Source organism: Eumetopias jubatus, unplaced genomic scaffold (assembly GCF_037043125.1).
Source record: "Eumetopias jubatus isolate StellerSeaLion01/CBP00866 unplaced genomic scaffold, mEumJub1_p1.0 scaffold_12, whole genome shotgun sequence".
NCBI lineage: Eukaryota > Metazoa > Chordata > Mammalia > Carnivora > Otariidae > Eumetopias > Eumetopias jubatus.
Genome location: NW_028274818.1, coordinates 108,128,757 through 108,146,337, shown reverse-complemented (window position 1 = coordinate 108,146,337; position 17,581 = coordinate 108,128,757). Strand labels below are relative to the sequence as shown.

At 54.0% G+C, this 17,581-nt stretch overlaps 1 protein-coding gene across 1 annotated transcript in view; it reads left to right on the top strand.

Moving 5' to 3' along the window:
- The window catches only part of SDK1 (sidekick cell adhesion molecule 1), an 876,702-nt gene that overhangs the window by 728,414 nt on the left and 130,707 nt on the right, over positions 1-17,581 (top strand). Inside the window, exons 20-22 of the mRNA XM_088017186.1 lie at positions 578-676; positions 7,887-8,078; positions 11,037-11,158. Coding sequence (XP_087873312.1) covers positions 578-676; positions 7,887-8,078; positions 11,037-11,158 — 413 coding nt within the window. The remainder of the gene's footprint in view (positions 1-577; positions 677-7,886; positions 8,079-11,036; positions 11,159-17,581) is intronic.

Below are 17,581 nucleotides of genomic sequence, written 5' to 3'. Positions count from 1 at the left end.
TGTCACAGAGAACAGCTGCACACGAAGAAACTCCTGGCAAAGGAGCGCATTGTTGCTGGAGCTTTCTCACAGCGCCGGCCCCGTGGAGCCCGTCGGGGGGAGCAGGGGTGGGGAGCCTGGAGCTCTGGGTCAGGTCTGCAGGCATCGCCCTGCGGCCAGAGGTAGGCAGGCCTGGCTGCACAGAGCAGGGACCCCACACCAGACAGACGCTCACTGCAAGGCATGTCCGGGGACACTGGGTGCTAGCCACTGCTTTTCAGGACCCAGCCAGCCTGCTTGCTCTCATTAGAGGAGATCAAGGAGAAGGAGGTGTGTGTAAGTGTCCTGCGTGTCTTTGGTTCTCCGCATGGCTGGGATGCGGCTGATAAAACAATTTATGTGCCCAGAACCAGGACGCCTTTTACACCTCGAACTCCCTCCCCTCTTCTGGGTTTTTACTGGCATTTCCTTTGAGTCCGGCCTGCGGGCCCCAGCCCGGGCTCCCACTACCCTTCCCTAGTTAGAACTTTCTGCACACATCTGACCCAAAGAAAAGGGGGCTCTCGTATTAACGGGTGACTTTATTTTTGATTGCTAGAACCAGGAGCTGTAGGACATCTGAGTTTCACGGAGATTCTGGACACATCCCTCAAGGTCAGCTGGCAGGAGCCCCTGGAGAAGAATGGTATCATTACAGGTTAGTATCCCTGTCTCGGAAAAAGGAAAAACAAGCTGGCCCCAACAAGGGACGTGGGCATCGCTGCAAACAGCCCAGCTGGCCGGGGCCACGGGCGCCGGAGGCCTCTGGGAGGTGGACACGTCTGCCTGGCCATCGGCAGAGGGCTCAGTCACCACCCCCGGCACCGTGCCCCCGGGACCCCACCTCCCGCGGGGCATGTCCCTGCATGGGCTGTGGCCTCCGAGTCTTGTCTTAACAACCTCCAAAGCCTTTGTTCAGGGAGAATCCGCACTTCGTGGCACATCCCCTCACACACACCGTCCCGCACAGTTCTCTTAGCAATGCGGCAAGGGTTGTGCCCCCATCACGACCCATTGGCAGAGGAAGCTGAGGCCCGGAGAGGCCCGCCTTCAGCACACGTGCACCGGATGCCGACTGGGTGCAGACCCTGCACTGAAATGCTGCCGTTCTGGCAGTGGCCAGGTCCCGCCCCGCCTAAACCAGGGCCCCCCAGCGGAGCCTGGGTGTCCTGGCTCCGGCGCCCCAGTCCCCCACCCAGTGCCCCCGGGACCCGAGGTGAGGACAGCCAGCCTACCAGGTGCCCAGACAGACTCCTCTCAGGCTGCAGGTGTCTCTTGTGGGGCTTTGATGATTTTTTTCAAACAGAAGAGCTTTAACCTTTCAAATTAAAGCTTAATTTAAGTCTTGGCTTGAAAAACAAAATTCTGGGTGGCTTCAGCCTCAGGGGAAGGTGGAAGCCTCACCTTACCTCCCAGGCCCTCCATTCTTCGTGGGGCTGCAGGGACAAGGCAGCAGGGCCGTGGCCGCCAGTGGCCCCATCCGTTTTGAGAACGTTACTTGAAATGTCAAGCCAGCCGCTCTGTGTGGGACATGTAGTTTGTGGCAGGCGCTCTCTGGGACTGCCTGCAACACCTCCTGTCATGTCCGGGGCTTCTGCCTCCACCCTCTAAGCCTGGATCCCGAGGCTTCAGGGGGACCCAGCTCTTGAGCAAGTCGCGTCCATCCTGCTTGTGAGTCCGCTCGGAGCCTGGGCCACGTTCCTTGTCCCTCACTCCGCCACCCGCAGAAGCCTGTGGGAGCCCACGCACACTAGTGGGCGCACCAGGGAGACCAGCAGTGAGGTCTGTCCCCCCTGCCTGGCCTCACGGCTCAGGGCCCCTTCCCCCGCCGTGTCTAGGCAGCAGCAGTTTGTTCAAACAACCACGACGCACCTTCTACAACCCCCGTCTGAGACCGTGGGTGGTGCTGTCCCACGGCCCCATGGCCAGCAGGGGACCAGGCCAGCACAGGGATTCGAGTGTCCGTGTTCTGGCCTCTACATCCTCATTGTGCTGGCAGTGAGGTTCGAACCATGCTCCTAACCCCAAAGCAGAGAGAGGTTCCCATCTTCCTGGGCTCACAGCCTCTCACCAAGTCTGTCAAGGTACCAGGGCCAAAGAAACCCCTCACAGCTGTTTCGGAGGTCACTTGGTGCAAACACCTAATTTATATGCTAACAACAGCTGTTTGAAATGAACTGAAAGAAAAAAATATTTGTATTTCCTTCTTCAAGCAAATAGGATGTGTGTTCCTGACGTTCCTGATTGGATCAGACTCTGCCCACCTTCCTGAATGTGAGATCGGGGTGGACCCCACCACCTTAATTTCCCACATCAGTCTTCATGCTGTACCTGCTCCTGTATCACAGAAACCACCAGAAACTCACCTTCGCAAAGACAGGATGTGTCCCAGACGGGCACATAGCACGCCCTGAGCCTGACCTTGGGAACAGCTCAAGCTTGAGCTCCCTGTCATCCTCTGTGGACACAGGCAGGAGATGCCCAGCATCACTGTGTCCCCATGCTGTTTCTGGGGCTCCAGGCGGTGTCCCCTCCTGGTGCCAACCCCTCCTGCTTTTTGTCCCCAAAACACGTAGTTTCCTGTGCTCGGCCGGAGCCCCCTACAGACCACACCCCAGAGGGCACCCCTGCTCTGAAGCCGCCTGTGCCCCTAACTTTTAACCAGAGTATGTGTGTGGGTCTGGGTCTGCCTTCAGAGCTAATGCTTTGAAATACCTACGGTCAACGATAATGTAACTCCGGGAAGGGGGTAGCACTGCTGCAACTGGACCGCAGGACCCAGGATGTGTTCAGTACCCACGGTCAACGATAATGTAACTCCGGGAAGTGGGGAGCACTGCTGGAACTGGACCGCAGGACCCAGGATGTGTTCAGTACCCACGGTCAACGATAATGTAACTGTGGGAAGGGGGGAGCACCGCTGGAACTGGACCGCAGGACCCAGGATGTGTTCAGTACCCACGGTCAGTGATAATGTAACTCCGGGAAGTGGGGAGCACCGCTGGAACTGGACCGCAGGACCCAGGATGTGTTCAGTACCCATGGTCAACGATAATGTAACTGTGGGAAGTGGGGAGCACCGCTGGAACTGGACCGCAGGACCCAGGATGTGTTCAGTACCCACGGTCAACGATAATGTAACTGTGGGAAGGGGGGAGCACCGCTGGAACTGGACCGCAGGACCCAGGATGTGTTCAGTACCCATGGTCAACGATAATGTAACTGTGGGAAGTGGGGAGCACTGCTGGAACTGGACCGCAGGACCCAGGATGTGTTCAGTACCCACGGTCAACGATAATGTAACTGTGGGAAGGGGGGAGCACCGCTAGAACTGGACCGCAGGACCCAGGATGTGTTCAGTACCCACGGTCAGTGATAATGTAACTCCGGGAAGTGGGGAGCACCGCTGGAACTGGACCGCAGGACCCAGGATGTGTTCAGTACCCACGGTCAACGATAATGTAACTGTGGGAAGGGGGGAGCACCGCTGGAACTGGACCGCAGGACCCAGGATGTGTTCAGTACCCACGGTCAGTGATAATGTAACTCCGGGAAGTGGGGAGCACCGCTGGAACTGGACCGCAGGACCCAGGATGTGTTCAGTACCCATGGTCAACGATAATGTAACTGTGGGAAGTGGGGAGCACCGCTGGAACTGGACCGCAGGACCCAGGATGTGTTCAGTACCCACGGTCAACGATAATGTAACTGTGGGAAGGGGGGAGCACCGCTGGAACTGGACCGCAGGACCCAGGATGTGTTCAGTACCCATGGTCAACGATAATGTAACTGTGGGAAGTGGGGAGCACTGCTGGAACTGGACCGCAGGACCCAGGATGTGTTCAGTACCCACGGTCAACGATAATGTAACTGTGGGAAGGGGGGAGCACCGCTAGAACTGGACCGCAGGACCCAGGATGTGTTCAGTACCCACGGTCAGTGATAATGTAACTCCGGGAAGTGGGGAGCACCGCTGGAACTGGACCGCAGGACCCAGGATGTGTTCAGTACCCACGGTCAACGATAATGTAACTGTGGGAAGGGGGGAGCACCGCTGGAACTGGACCGCAGGACCCAGGATGTGTTCAGTACCCACGGTCAGTGATAATGTAACTCCGGGAAGTGGGGAGCACCGCTGGAACTGGACCGCAGGACCCAGGATGTGTTCAGTTCCCACAGTCAACGATAATGTAACTCCGGGAAGTGGGGAGCACTGCTGGAACTGGACCGCAGGACCCCAGGATGTGTGTTCTGCAGTCTCTCAGCACAGGATCGCCAGTGTGAGTACATACAATCCCAGAGGCCTCCCGCCACCCGCTGCAGAGGGACCGAACACGGTGGGAGATGGGCAGAGAAGAGAGCGCATTTAGCTCGACTTCGCTTTAAGCCATACAGAGGGAGGACAAAGCAAGCCAGGCAGTGCTGAGGAAAGAGAAAAGCAAAAACACCAAAAGCGCATAGTGGGAGGCTGCCCTTGGAAGCAAAGATTGTCTCCAGCAGAGCCGATGGGGACCGGTCGGTCCTGTGGCTGGAATGAGGGTTGCACTCACCATCCCTTTCAGAGGCGGAGCATCCGGCTGCCTGCTTGGCCTGTGGGCCTCCCGCCGGCCAAGCCTCAGAAGCCTGGCTAGGGCTCCTGGGTAGACATATGCACACAGAGACTTCCCTTCCTTCAGATACACGTGTGGTCCTTCGAGAACACACCCCACACCTCACTCCTACTGTAAATCTCCGCGGAAGCCCACGGGCGCACGTCATCCCCGAGCGGGGCCGGCATTTCCTGGCTGAGCGGTGCTTGCCAATACTCCAATTTATGATCCTCTGTTCTCGCCAGCTAATAGGGCTTAATGAACTCATTTTCGTATTCTATTTAAACAAATCTGTGTCGTTACAAGCAGCAGCCTATAGTCCACATGGAGCTCGGCCTTCTGACGGCCATCCGCTGGGGTCCCCCTCCCGCCCAGCGGCCGCACGGTCCCCATCTCGCTCGGCCTGGCCTGTGCTGTCGCCTTTTCCAAGTGTACTATGAAGTGTGCCCGGTGTCCTGGGAGCTCTGGGGGAGGCTGCGGAGGAAGAGGGCCTACGGGAGCTGAACCCACCAGTGGTTTCCTGGCCCTCAGGGCTCGTCCCTCCAGCCGCCTCCCCGGTGACCCCTGCCCTCGGGGAGGCTCTGCCCCCACACACGGGTCATTACCCCCCACAGACGGGGCCCCGAGCGGGGCGTGCCAGCAGCACCACAGTCTATCCCAGGCTCCAGGTGGCATATCTCACAGAGGAGCAGAAGAAAAGCCTGGTCTGTGGGCAAAGCCGGCCTCAGAAAACCACGGAATGTCCTTCTGGAGCCTCTTGTTAATGCAGCTGCTGTTGGAGCGGCTGCAGGGCAGACAGCGGCCTGGTGTGGTCCTCTGCAGGGGGCCCCGGGTGGTCCAGACACCTGGGGGAAGCCATTCCTTATCAGCCACAACGCACAGTGAGCAGCCCCAGGCCTCCCTGTCAGGTCGGGGCCTGAAAGAGAGGGCGGCCCCGAGCCCGGGCGTCTGGTCCGCCGAGCGAATTGCCCATTGCACTTAATGTGAATCCCAGCATCTTCCGCTCTCCCTGCATAAACTCTGATTTATGAGGGCCAGGACGCAGACAGACAGCCTGTGATTGGATGTACTGCTCTCTTGTACAGAATTTACTTCAGATCAACAGAAAATTATTTCTGAAGCTCCCGCGGTCATTAGTCTCAGTTAGGCTGCATTCGGAGCAGGTAGGACTCCTGCCCACTGAAGGTGCCCGGCGCCGGCTAGGCCCCTCCACCTCCTCTGGAGCAGGCGAAACGTTCCCGGGGCCAGAACTGCCACAGGCCCTGCGCCCCACGCCCCCCCCCCCCGAGGAGCAGTGCAGGAACCCGAGTGCCCCTCCACCCACCACACCACCCCCGCTTTCTGTCCATCCCTCTGCCTCCCACGCTGTTCCCCGCGATGCATCCGGGCCGTGCTTTCTTGCCGCGGGGGCTTTGCTTGTGTCATATGGTCTTGTCTGCGGCCACAACGCCAGTCCACCCACAAGCCTGACGTAACAGACCCCAGCAACACTGCCCTGCCAAGGATGCTGGAAGCACTGGATTTGGGATCCAGGTTGCCAGGACGAGCCACATGCTGTGTTTTCGTAAATTTTGATCAAGAACAGCTTTTAAACAAATACAATTGTCTGGCAGACAAGCTTGGAACATAAAGCCCTGTCCTCCTGTATGTTCAGGGAAGACTCCGAGGATCCACCATTCAGCGATGTAGCAGGTGTGACCCACCAAGGTTGGGGGCAGTCAGGTACGCACCCACACATCAGCGCTTCAGAGAGAAGGCTGTGGATGGAGGCTCTGTGGGGAAGTGTGGAGCCCAGGCCAACCCTAGAAACCCCTGACAGTTTCCAGCAAGTTCATGAATCTCTTTGCACCTTCATGTTCTCCACTGCAAACGGGGTTAGTGACTTGGAAGTTCTGCTGTGAGGACTGAATGAACTAATGTAGGTGACATGCTTGGAACACCACAGGAACATTGGGAACACTCTGGGTGCTTGAAACTATAGATACTTACTGCCCAGAAGGCTTGATTTTTAATTGTGCCATTAGATCCAAAATTCTGAATTAATAAAATGAAAAGAACTGATTGGTCTGGCGCACTGAGTGGGGGGAGGCTGGATGTGGGGCACGGGGAGGGCGAGGAGGGAGAGTCTGAGGTTCGGAGGGAGCAGGGCCGTGGGTGGTCCGCCAGCCTGAGCACCGTGTGAGAGAGGTGAAGTCTGGGGGTGCCCACGGCCCAGATGGCCTGAGCGGAGCACAGGGGCCTGGGTGGAGACCAGATGGTAGTGGGGGAGATGTCGTATGCGTGGAGGCAGCCATGGCCGGTGCCCCTCTGCGCCCTCCTTGGATGTCCGATCAGCACCGCCCGGCCTGTAGGCTGTGGGACTGCAGACAGGCAGCAGCTTCTGACATTAATTTTTTTTCAAAATATTAAATTCCCGAGATGCTCTCTAAATTCTTGCTTACCTGCAAGCACAAGTTTCTAACCATATTTATTGCTTTCATCACAATGAGCTTTAAGACGCCTCTTGGTGCTTCGGTATCCCTGAGTTTATTGACTGGGAAGAAGGAAGAGCAAAAGCGTTTTCAGCTGTTCCCCTTGCCTTGGGACCCGCAAGCACCTTCCATCACTGTCTCCCGCTTTAGGAGACTCTCTGCCAGGTCTCTAACCACATCAGCTCCCCTCCATGGGGGTTGATTCAGGATCTTGCTGGGTTTTTTTTTTCTCTGAGCTTAAAGTTGCGGTGGAATCCAAGGCTGAATAAATTGTGGTCATGAGGCCCCACTGGACTGAACAGAGACCAGGGGAAAATCAAATTTTGCCAGGAAAACAGGTTCAGAAAGTGGGGACGCAGCAGAACTCAGGCACTTGGGCAGAGAGGGACTTTTTAGGGAAAGCACTTTGCGCGGGAGAGAGTGTCTATCAATCATTTCAGGAGGGAAAAAGTGGCAGTGTTTCCACAAATTAGTGGCAGGCCAGGAGCAAGCTCCTGATTTAGAGTAGTGTATAATGAAAATATCAGCGTATAAAAATGGAAATATTGATGACATGTACCCATAGTTTAACACGAGGTGAAATCAGACACCGCAGGCTGGCAGCCATCACTCCTCTTTCCTCAAGCCAGCTTGGGCGCTGGGGGGCGGGGCGACAGGGACCCCATGGACGGAGGAGGGGCCCGGCCCGGAGTCTCATGTGGGCCGGGCAGCAGGTTTCCGCCCGGCTTCAGCACACCTGTTGTTTCAGATCGTCCGTGACAGCCCGGCATCCGGACGGCCCAGCTCACCCTGTGTTCTTGCTCCCCAGGCTACCAGGTTTCCTGGGAGGTGTACGGTCGGAACAGCTCACGACTCACCCACACCCTCAGTAACACGACTCACGAGTACAAAATCAGAGGATTGTCGTCGCTCACCACCTACACCATTGACGTGGCCGCTGTCACCGCTGTGGGGGCTGGCCTGGCCACCTCGTCCACCATTTCTTCTGGAGTGCCCCCAGGTCAGTAAAACCCTCTAAGTGCAGGGCACTTCGAGCTTGCTGGTGCTCTGGGTGGATGGCAGTCCTGTGTGCAGGCCCGGGGTCCTTTCGAAGAGGGGTGTCCGCTTCCTGCAGGGGCAGTGGGGTGGCAAGTGACCCAACGTGGGCCTTGTCCTCCAGTGTCTGCAGCTGAGGTGTGGACTGGAGGGACGTGTCCCAGGGAGCGAGCTGGCCCCGAGCTCCTGCCCTGCAGGGAGATGGTTTGGATATTAAAACCAAGAACAGGAAGCATAAAGCTTTGTTCGCTCAGCGAAGCGCTGGAGTTGTGGTTTGCGATAAGACAAGGGAGGAGGAGGAGGTCGGAGGCAAGGGAAGATCTTCCAGACAGAGGGAGGCGGACGCGGCCCTGCGGGCTGGGGCGGGATACCCGCCGGTGATCCCTGCTGTCCTGCCCTTTTTGAAATTCAGATTATCTTCCTAAACGTGCGGCTCACTCATTTCGGCCTCAGAGCTCTGCACTCAACTCTTTTCTCTCTGATTTTAAAATTTATGTTTCAAATAAGTGTTTTTCCTGGGAATTCACAAATACGAGGGAATGTGAGGAAGCATTGTGGGGTGGCTCTGGGTTCCCTTCCGTCATTAAAGCTGCGGGTCTCTTGATCTTTAAAAGATGTCGGTTTGCCTCATGCGGGTTGGTATTTGAGGGTAAGGCCCTGAAGCTCCCTCCGAAATCAGCACTTCATCCTATAATGCCCTCCACCTCCAGACCCGTGTTCAGAGCCCAGCTGTTCTCCTGGACGGGATGCAAGCACATAAAACATATACAGTAAAGAAGGGAATCGGCGCAGGGATGAGTGTGTCCCCCTCCCAAGGACCACGTCTGGAGAGAGCCGGGCAGTCCTCCGAGTTGTGTGCGGTGTCAGCGGAGGCATGGTACTTCCTCCCCCTGAGCGGGGCGACCTCACAGGACACTTTCTAGAGGCCAGTCGCCACCTGCCCTGCCCGCCAGGGAGGTGTCCCACAGCAAGCCTCTGTCCCCGATCAGCGGTCACTGCGCCCTTCCTCTGAGGCAGCAGTGGGGCGCCGTCCCCCACAGCAGCATCCCAGGGGCCCCTCATAAAGCACACATTGCTGGGCCCCCGAGTGTGGGATTTGCCTCCGGAGCAGGTTCTCGGGCGTGCTGACGCTGCTCACTGGGGACCACACTTTGAGGCAATCTGGCGTTTCTTAAAGGCATTGACAAGATACGTTTACTTTTTTAAAGAAAGAAGTTTTTGGCTTACGGGAAGATTTGTTTATTCTGTGTAAACAGCCCGTTCCCACAGCACACATTTAAAACCTTGTTGAAACTCCAGGGGTGCTTCGGTGGCTTGGTGGACTGGCCGTCCAACTCTTGATTCCGGCTAGGGTCATGATCTCAGGCCCGCGTCGGGCTCCGGGCTGAGCGTGGAGCCTGCTGGGGATTCTCTCTGCTTCTCCCTCTGCCCCTGCCCCGCTCGTGCGCGCACGCGTGCTCTCTCTCTCTCTCTCTCTCTCTCTCTCTCTCTGAAAAAACAACACTACTAACACTCTAAGAACTAGTGGTGGTGGCCTGATGCAGGATTTGTTAGAACTGTCCCTCAGAGGCCGACAGTAACGTGGGGAGCGCCGCCACGTGTGAGCAGGTTTCCAGGGACGGCGTGGGCTCCATCCGGCCGCGGTGGGGGGCAGGCGGGCGCCCCTCCGGAGGCACCGCAGAGCGAGAACTTGAGGGCAGAGAGCCCCGCTGTGCCAAGCACACCCTGACGAGCTGAGGTGAGGGAAGCTGTGGAGAGGCTGCTGCTTCCCCAGAGATCAGGTTACCCGTAGCCAGGGATGGATCCCAGGGCACCCCGCGAATCTGCGGGAAGCCAGCGCATGACGACTGTCTCTCTGGAGGGCCGTACCCCGCTGGCTGTGCTTGAACCCCACGCCCGTCAAGGTCTGGAGCACCGCTGAGAGAAGCCCGTGAGCTGAGACAGAGTCACTGTCCTTCGATCTCAACATTTTCTGCCTCAGATTCACTACATGAGATGTGGGAAGGCCCCTTGAGGTTAGGGTTGATTGTCCCCGTGCAAGTCTGGGTTTCCAGCACCCCCCCCCCCCCCCCCCCGGTTCGGGCAGACCAGGAGGCGTCCCTCAGACGGTACGGGAGGCACACGGCTCCCGCTTCCGGCCCGGCGTCCCTCTCCCTTCCTTCCATCCCACTGTCTTTCTCTAGAGTAGCTTGTGTTGCCCAACAAGATGCGAGGCTGCCTTTCAGACTCGTGGCATTTCACTTCCGAGCGGGACAGGCTGTTTGGGGGGGCAGCCTGCCGTGGGTCTGTATTCAGTGAATGGGCTGCAGCCCCAGGCAGCCTCCCAGGATGGGAGCCCATCAGAACCCCCTCCCCCCATTCACTTGCTGGAGCAGCTGAGCTCAGGCAGAGTGGGGAGAGCTCCGCTCCTTCACCTGAATGTGGTTGTCTTGGAAACCAGACCTGGGGCCTAGGGCTCAGGACCTGCACACCCGGCGGCGCTATGAGGCACCTGCTGTCTCCCACCCGCCCCACTCTGTTTGCCCCGGCATCATGGTCATACCAAGGGGAGGGTGGACATTTGGTCATGTTCTTTTCAGAGCCTGGAAGAATCACACCCATTCATCCTTTTTTGTTTCAATGAGTGTCTATTAATTACCTGCTGTGCATGGAGGTGAGTAAGTCCTGACCTTCAGAGAGGATCATCCAGAGGCCACATCAGTACGTGCCCTCTTCCCACTTCCGAGGCATGGGGCCTGATGCGCAGCCCCTGAACGTAAGGATAGTGCGGGGGTCATGTTCCCGGGGAAGCAGCGCTTCTCACTTACGTCGTTTTGAAAACAAATCCAGGCATTTTGAAACCATTTACTTGCCGACATGTTTGGTGCGTTTCCTAGGCTGTCAGAACTTGCATCTCCACGTCTTGTCTCTCCTTTGTCTCTAGAGCTCCCTGGCGCCCCGTCCAATCTGGTCATTTCCAACATCAGCCCCCGCTCAGCTACACTCCAGTTCCGACCGGGTTACGACGGGAAGACCTCCATCTCCAGGTGGATCGTCGAGGGTCAGGTATGCTCTCGTGGGAGGGATGGCAGGGTTTCCAGAGTCGGGGCCCTGCGCGTGGGAGGCAGGGGACCAATGCATCTGCAGAATGGCTGGTCGGGGGCGCAGTGACCGGGGTTTGGAGGATGAGAGCCAGAGACTGGAGACAATGGGCTGCCAGGGGAGGGGTGTGGAAAGGGAAGAGAGACAGGATGTTAGGCTGTGATCTGAATGGACCTTAAAAGGAGTGATAAGAGGGCTTCACATTCGAGTTTCGGCTCCAACTAGGTACCCAAATTGCATAGCATAGTTGATTTATTTCTTTTGAATTCCGTGCAGCAATAAGCTACCAAATGTATAAATGAGATGATTTTTTGGTACAACTCGTCTATCCCGTGAGGGAATGCATCCGCAGCATGTAGAGAGCATGTTTGTGCCCAAGACTTTTCCAGGAAGTATGCGAAAAGGAGGAATTTCCGTCTTGGGAGAAAAGAACACACATCACAGTCGAGGACCAGCAGGGAGGCCCGAGGGCTGAAGCCAGTGTGGGGAAGAGTGGGGGGCAGTGGGCTCGAGGAGCCCCGGGCACACATCCCACAGGGTCCCGGACACAGGGTTCCCCGGGACTGGGGAGCAGCACACAAGCCACAGTTCTAGTTCCAACAAAAGCAGGAGATAAAAAGCTGAAGAAACAAACTCTGGAAGTAGAAAGTGTCCGAATAGTTCTTGTGTATAGTAAAATCCCGGTGACTTTCATCACTGTGCTTGTATTCTGTTGTAAGACAACTGTCTCTCAGAAATCGGCCATAATTTAGGGAACCAAGTCCACACACATCCTCAAAACATTCATTACGCCACAATTTCTGAAAGTGGATGCAGGAATCTGAAAGTGCAAACCAGCTGGTTGGGGCGCATCAATAGAAGGGGCTGGGACATCTGTTTCCTTAGGAAAAAATCAACAGCACATCCCTACCTCACATCAAGTTGAAAACAGGTCCCCAGGGAATGAAAACCAAAATGATACAAGCGAACTTTTTAAAACGCATAGAGGAGGTCGCCTGGGTGTCTCAGATGGTTAGGCGTCTGCCTTCGGCTCAGGTCATGATCCCAGAGTCGTCGGGCTCCCTGCTCAGTGGGAGTCTGCTTCTCCCTCTGCCTCTCTCTCTTTCTCTCTCTCTGTCTCTCATGAATAAATAAATAAAATCTTTAAAAAAAAAAATGCACAGAGGAGAATACAGGAGAAAAATCACTTTATCTCACGAGAACCAATTCTAGCGTCTCAAGGTCCATCAGACATAGCTGGGCAGGGATACAGAAGCATGTGGTGCCGCCCGCGGCGTCAGGACGCCACGCCCCGTGAAGGCCAAAGACGCAGGTCTGCAAGCTTACGACCCGCGCGGGAGGCGCTGCCGGGCAGCAGGGACGTGCAGACGCCGACGTGTCGGTGGCTCCCCCGGACGGGGCTTTGCTTCGTGCCTCTGGGGCCGGCCGGGAGCTCACGACTTCTGTGTGGGCGCTATTGACCAGAACGCAGCTGGGAGCCTTCCTCCCTCCTCCCCTCCTCCCCCCTCCCTCCTTCCTCCCCTCCTTCCCCCCCTCCTTCCTCCCCTCCCTCCTCCCCTCCCTCCTCCCCTCCCTCCTTCCCTCCTCCCCCCCTCCCTCCTTCCTTCCCTCCTTCTCTCCTTCCCTCCCTCCTTCCTTCCCTCCTTCGCTCCTTCCCTCCTTCCCTCCCTCCTTCCTTCCCTCCTTCCTTCCTTCCCTCCTTCCCTCCTTCCTCCCCTCCTTCCTTCCCTCCTTCCTTCCCTCCCTCCTTCCTCCCCTCCTTCCCTCCTTCTTTCCTTCCCTCCTCCTCCTCCCTTCTTCCTCCCTCCCTCCTTCCCTCCCCCCTTTATCCCTGCTGTCTCTTATCCTGAATTATCAATATGAAAGTATAGTTTTTAGAAATATATTCAGTGCCTTCCAATCACCTGCAGTCATTATTCTTTGTGAACCTAACCTCAGCCCATCTTGGCCAGTGGGCAGCCCTCCATGTTCTGGGCTTGCTGACATGGAGATACCAACCTTTGACGATTTCATACACAGCATGATGTCCCAGGATCATCCTGTGCCTTCCTGCCCCACAGCTCAAGCTCAGAGTGAGTCATTCCCATCTGGTTTTGTTTAGTGTCAGATGGTGTTTAAAGACCAGAGTCTGGGCACTGAGGGTGGGGAAGGGGTGCTCATTGCCTCCAGCAGGTCATTCTAGACCTTTCCAGGGGACAGAGAAAGGAAGCATCATGAATCCATGCTGGTTTTCCCGTCAAACTGAAGATCACTTTAACTTGGGATTTACAGTTGAAATACCTTTTTTCTAAAATTGTGTTTTTAGAAATATTAACATCATTACTTAGGTTCTTTCTCCTGTTCTTGTACAGAGAGTTTCACAATGGTAATTTCAATGGTACTCCTCACAATAAGACTACTGAATGCAGTGTCTAAGTATTTGTTCTTGGGCGGTATTAAGCTATGGATGTGCAAAGTATGGAGTTCTAAATTGTTTTCTCTGTGCGGTTATATCACCAACTTCACACAAAACTGGGTTCATTCATTTCAGGGTTGGGTTTCGTTCTGTTCTTTTGCTTCCATTTTTTAATGGCTGCTTACTTGAAAAACCATTTTACTTTAAAAATTGTTAAAATGCTTGAAATTTAATTCATTTTCCAACATGTAACTCATTTGTATGAGCTCTAAGTCAAAACCGTAGAATAGATCTATTCAGAAACATTCCTGTTCCTCTTTCCGCCTTTACTCGGCGGCCTCTGTCCCCCAAAAGCCCCACATTAGGTTTTTGGTTTACCCTTTCTTGTTTTTGGCAACATAAGCAAATGCACACGTTTGTGTTCCCTGCTTGTCGCTCAGAACGCAGCACCCAGCTCTCTTCGCCGCGTCCCGAAGACTCTACGCATCCTGCAGGCAGATCTTCCTCATCCCTTCCCGCAGACGTGGTCCTCCCCATGCCCACGTGCCAGGGCTCGCCCAGCGGTGCACACCCCTTGTCCTTCTGCCAGCATAAATGACCAAAACCTTAGTGGCCCAGACAGCACTCCTGCACTGGCTTACCCATCCGTAGGTCACAAGGCCAACACGGGCTTCCTGGGCTAAAATCAGGGTGTTGGGAGGACTCCGTCTCTGTGGAGGCTCTAGAGGAGGACCGCTGGTCCTGCTCGTTCGTGTGTTGTCAAAATTCACCCCCTCGTGGTTCTAGAACCAAGCTGCCCATCACCATCCCCTGTGTTCATGGCCACCATGTTCCTTGGCCCGTGGCCCCACTTCCTGCACCCCCTGAGCCAGCAGGGTCAGGTCCAGTCCTCCTCGGGCTTTGATTCCTCCTCCTCCCTCCGTCTCCTGTCTGGGACCACCCTCCTGCCTCCCTCCCTCGGCCACTGGTAAGGACTCAGGTGATTAGACTGGACCCACACAGATAATCCAGGATAATCTCCGTATTTCAAAGCTCTTAACCGTAATCATATCTACAAAGTCAGGTAACACACTCACAGGTCCCAGGAATTAGGGTGTGGAGTTCCGGGGGGGGGGGGGGGGGCGGGGGGGGAGGGTCATTATTCTGCATTATTGTCTTCAGCCTTTTGCATATCATCTTGAATCTTTGGAATGGATTCCTGGGAGTGGTATCAGTAGATCGGACAGTGAATGTCTATGTAAATTCTCTAGACGTTACCAAATCCCTCTGCTGTAAGAGGTAACATACTGTACTCCCACCAGCAATATATATGAACTTTTGCCATGTCAAAAAAAAATACAAGTCTAATTTATCAGTCATTTCTTGCATGCTTTTGGGTTGTCAGTCACAGAAAGGTTTTCCCCACACTCGGGTTATAAAGGAATTCACCTAACATCCTACTACCACTGTTTAAGTCACTGTTTTGCATTTAGCTCCCCAACCATTTGGAATTTGTCCTTATATGTGGAGTGAGGTCTGAATCCATTTTTGTAATTTTGCAAATAGCTGTGTGATTATCCCAAAGCCATTTAATAAAAAGTCCTGTTTTTTTTTCTCCTGCTGATTTATAATATTTAAATTCCCATATGCACTTGGGTTTATTTCTGAACTTTTTATTCTCTTCTATTAGTCTGGCCATTCATGCGCTAATGCCACATGGTTTAATTATAGAGGCTTTAAAATGTGTTTTCATATCTGGTAAGGTCTTCCTTACCCTCACCACTGCACACACGTGCACCCCTGCCCTTGCCGTGTTTAGGATTTTTCTGGCTACTCTTGTTGATGTCTTAGGACGGTGAGTCTTCTATCCAGGAACATGACACGTATATGCCTTTCCGTTTGTTTAAATCTACTTTTGTCAGCTGTTTTCTTCTTGGCAAAAGCACTGGGCTATCTATTCCTACCCTCACTCTGCTCTGAAAAATGCAGGAAAAGTCAGGGGCAATCGGTGTGCCTTGAAAACTATGGTAGGAGGAGTGTGGGCTTTGCCTCAGGCAGACTTGCGCCCCCTTTTCCTCACCCCCCTCTTTCTCTGCTCTGGGATCCTGGACTTTTTTTTTTTTTTTTAAGATTTTATTTATTTGACAGAGAGAGAGGGGAAAGCAGAGGGAGCAGCAGGTAGAGAGAGAGGGAGAAGCAGGCTTCCCACGGAGCAGGGAGCCCGATGCGGGGCTCAATCCCAGGACCCTGAGATCATGACCTGAGCCGAAGGCAGACGCTTAACCGACTGAGCCACCCAGGCGCCCCCTGGACGTATTTCTTAAGTTCTTTGTGAGCCTTAATCTCCTCATCTGTGAAATGGGATCAGTGGTACTTTTTGCAAGATTGCCATGAAGATTAATTAATGTGTGTGTAATTTTAGTTACATTTTCTGACATTCTGCTGACATAGAGGATCACAATTGATTTTTTAATATTTCTCTTCTTCGAATGACTGGCGCTAAGCTGCCTCTTAGCCTTGTGGGACAGGGTCGTAGGCAGAAAACTCTTGAGAATTCTCTTCTTACTTTATTGATTCTACCCTAGTTTTCTACAAAGAAGTCCTATCATCCATTAATAGTGACAGCCTTGTGTCTTCTTCTGAAATCCTCTGTTTCTCTTTTTTCGTTTTTTTTTTTTTTAATTTATTTATTCTGTAGTCTTGGTGGGAGGGCGAGGTCCTCCCGTAGCATATTGAACTGGAGCAGTGATAGAACAGTGGTTGTTTTGTTAATAACTTTCAAGAAATTCTGTTAAGGTTTTATCATCAGTTATGACATTTACAACATTTATAGTATGTTTTTTTGCTTTTATAGCTAGCCTATATTGGGTTAAGACAACTCTTCTAATCCTGGTTTGCTAGAAGTTTTTTTTTTTTTAGGATTTAAAAAAAATCATTAATGTTTATTTTTATCAAAATATTACTTTGCGTCTGTTGAGTCGTCCGTGGTTTTTCTTCCATCGTCTGTTGGTAAAATGATGTATGTTGATACCCTAATGTTCAACCATTGCAGTGTTCCTGGGATAAACACAGCTTGATCACAATGGCTCTTTTGTTTAGTTTGGAGCTGAGATTGTTGTATTCATGTTTGTAAGTGAACTTGACCTTTTCTGGTTGGTTGGTGGTTTGGCTTTTAAGATCAATAGTTTATTTTCTCACCAGTTCTCATAAGCAAAGATTTGATTGCCCTCTAGGCGGGATGAGAGGTAGGGCTGCTGACACAGAACTTTGGACACAGACCGGGAGCCTCGAGGGCATCTTCCCAAGGCGCTCTGGGTTTCCCAATCCTGGCTGAGCCTTAGCGAGTGAGGCGGGGATGGGGTGTTGCCCTGTGGGTGTAAACTTCCAGGTGGCACAGTGGATTAAAGAGCTACAGTCCCTGTTGTGCTGGTCCCGCCATAGGGACTCTGAGCGGGACGCAGTGATCCGGCCTCTCCATGTCCATGACCCCAGTTACCCAGGGGAGCATGGTCTGGGCAGGCTCCGTGCCCTCCCCCAGGTGTTATGCTCCCCCAGGTCTGTCTGAGAGTGTCCCAAGTGGTGAAGGTCCTCGGTGTAGTGCCCACAGCCAATGACACAGACTCCCCGCGTGTGCGCCCCAGGCTTCTGTGCTCACCACCGTCTCAGCTTGTAGCCATCAGTCAAAGGTTCTAGCTGGAGTTTGAGATTTTCCAGAAGTTCACGTTTGCCTTTCACCTCGGAAGTATTTCAAAACTACAGAAAAGTTGTAAGAATACTAGAGAGCTCCCTTCACTCAGAGACCCCATACATGTTTGTCAGTTGGCCCAATGTGTCCTCAGTGGGAAGAGAATCCAGCCCAGGATGATGCTGCCCCTGGTTGTCACATCTCTCCAGTCTCCTTCAACCTGGCTTAGTTCCCTGGCCGGTCCTCGATTTCGTGACCTTACCGATTTTGAGGGTTATAGATAGCCACTCATTTCCTAAAAGACCTCTCAATTTGGATTTGTAAATTT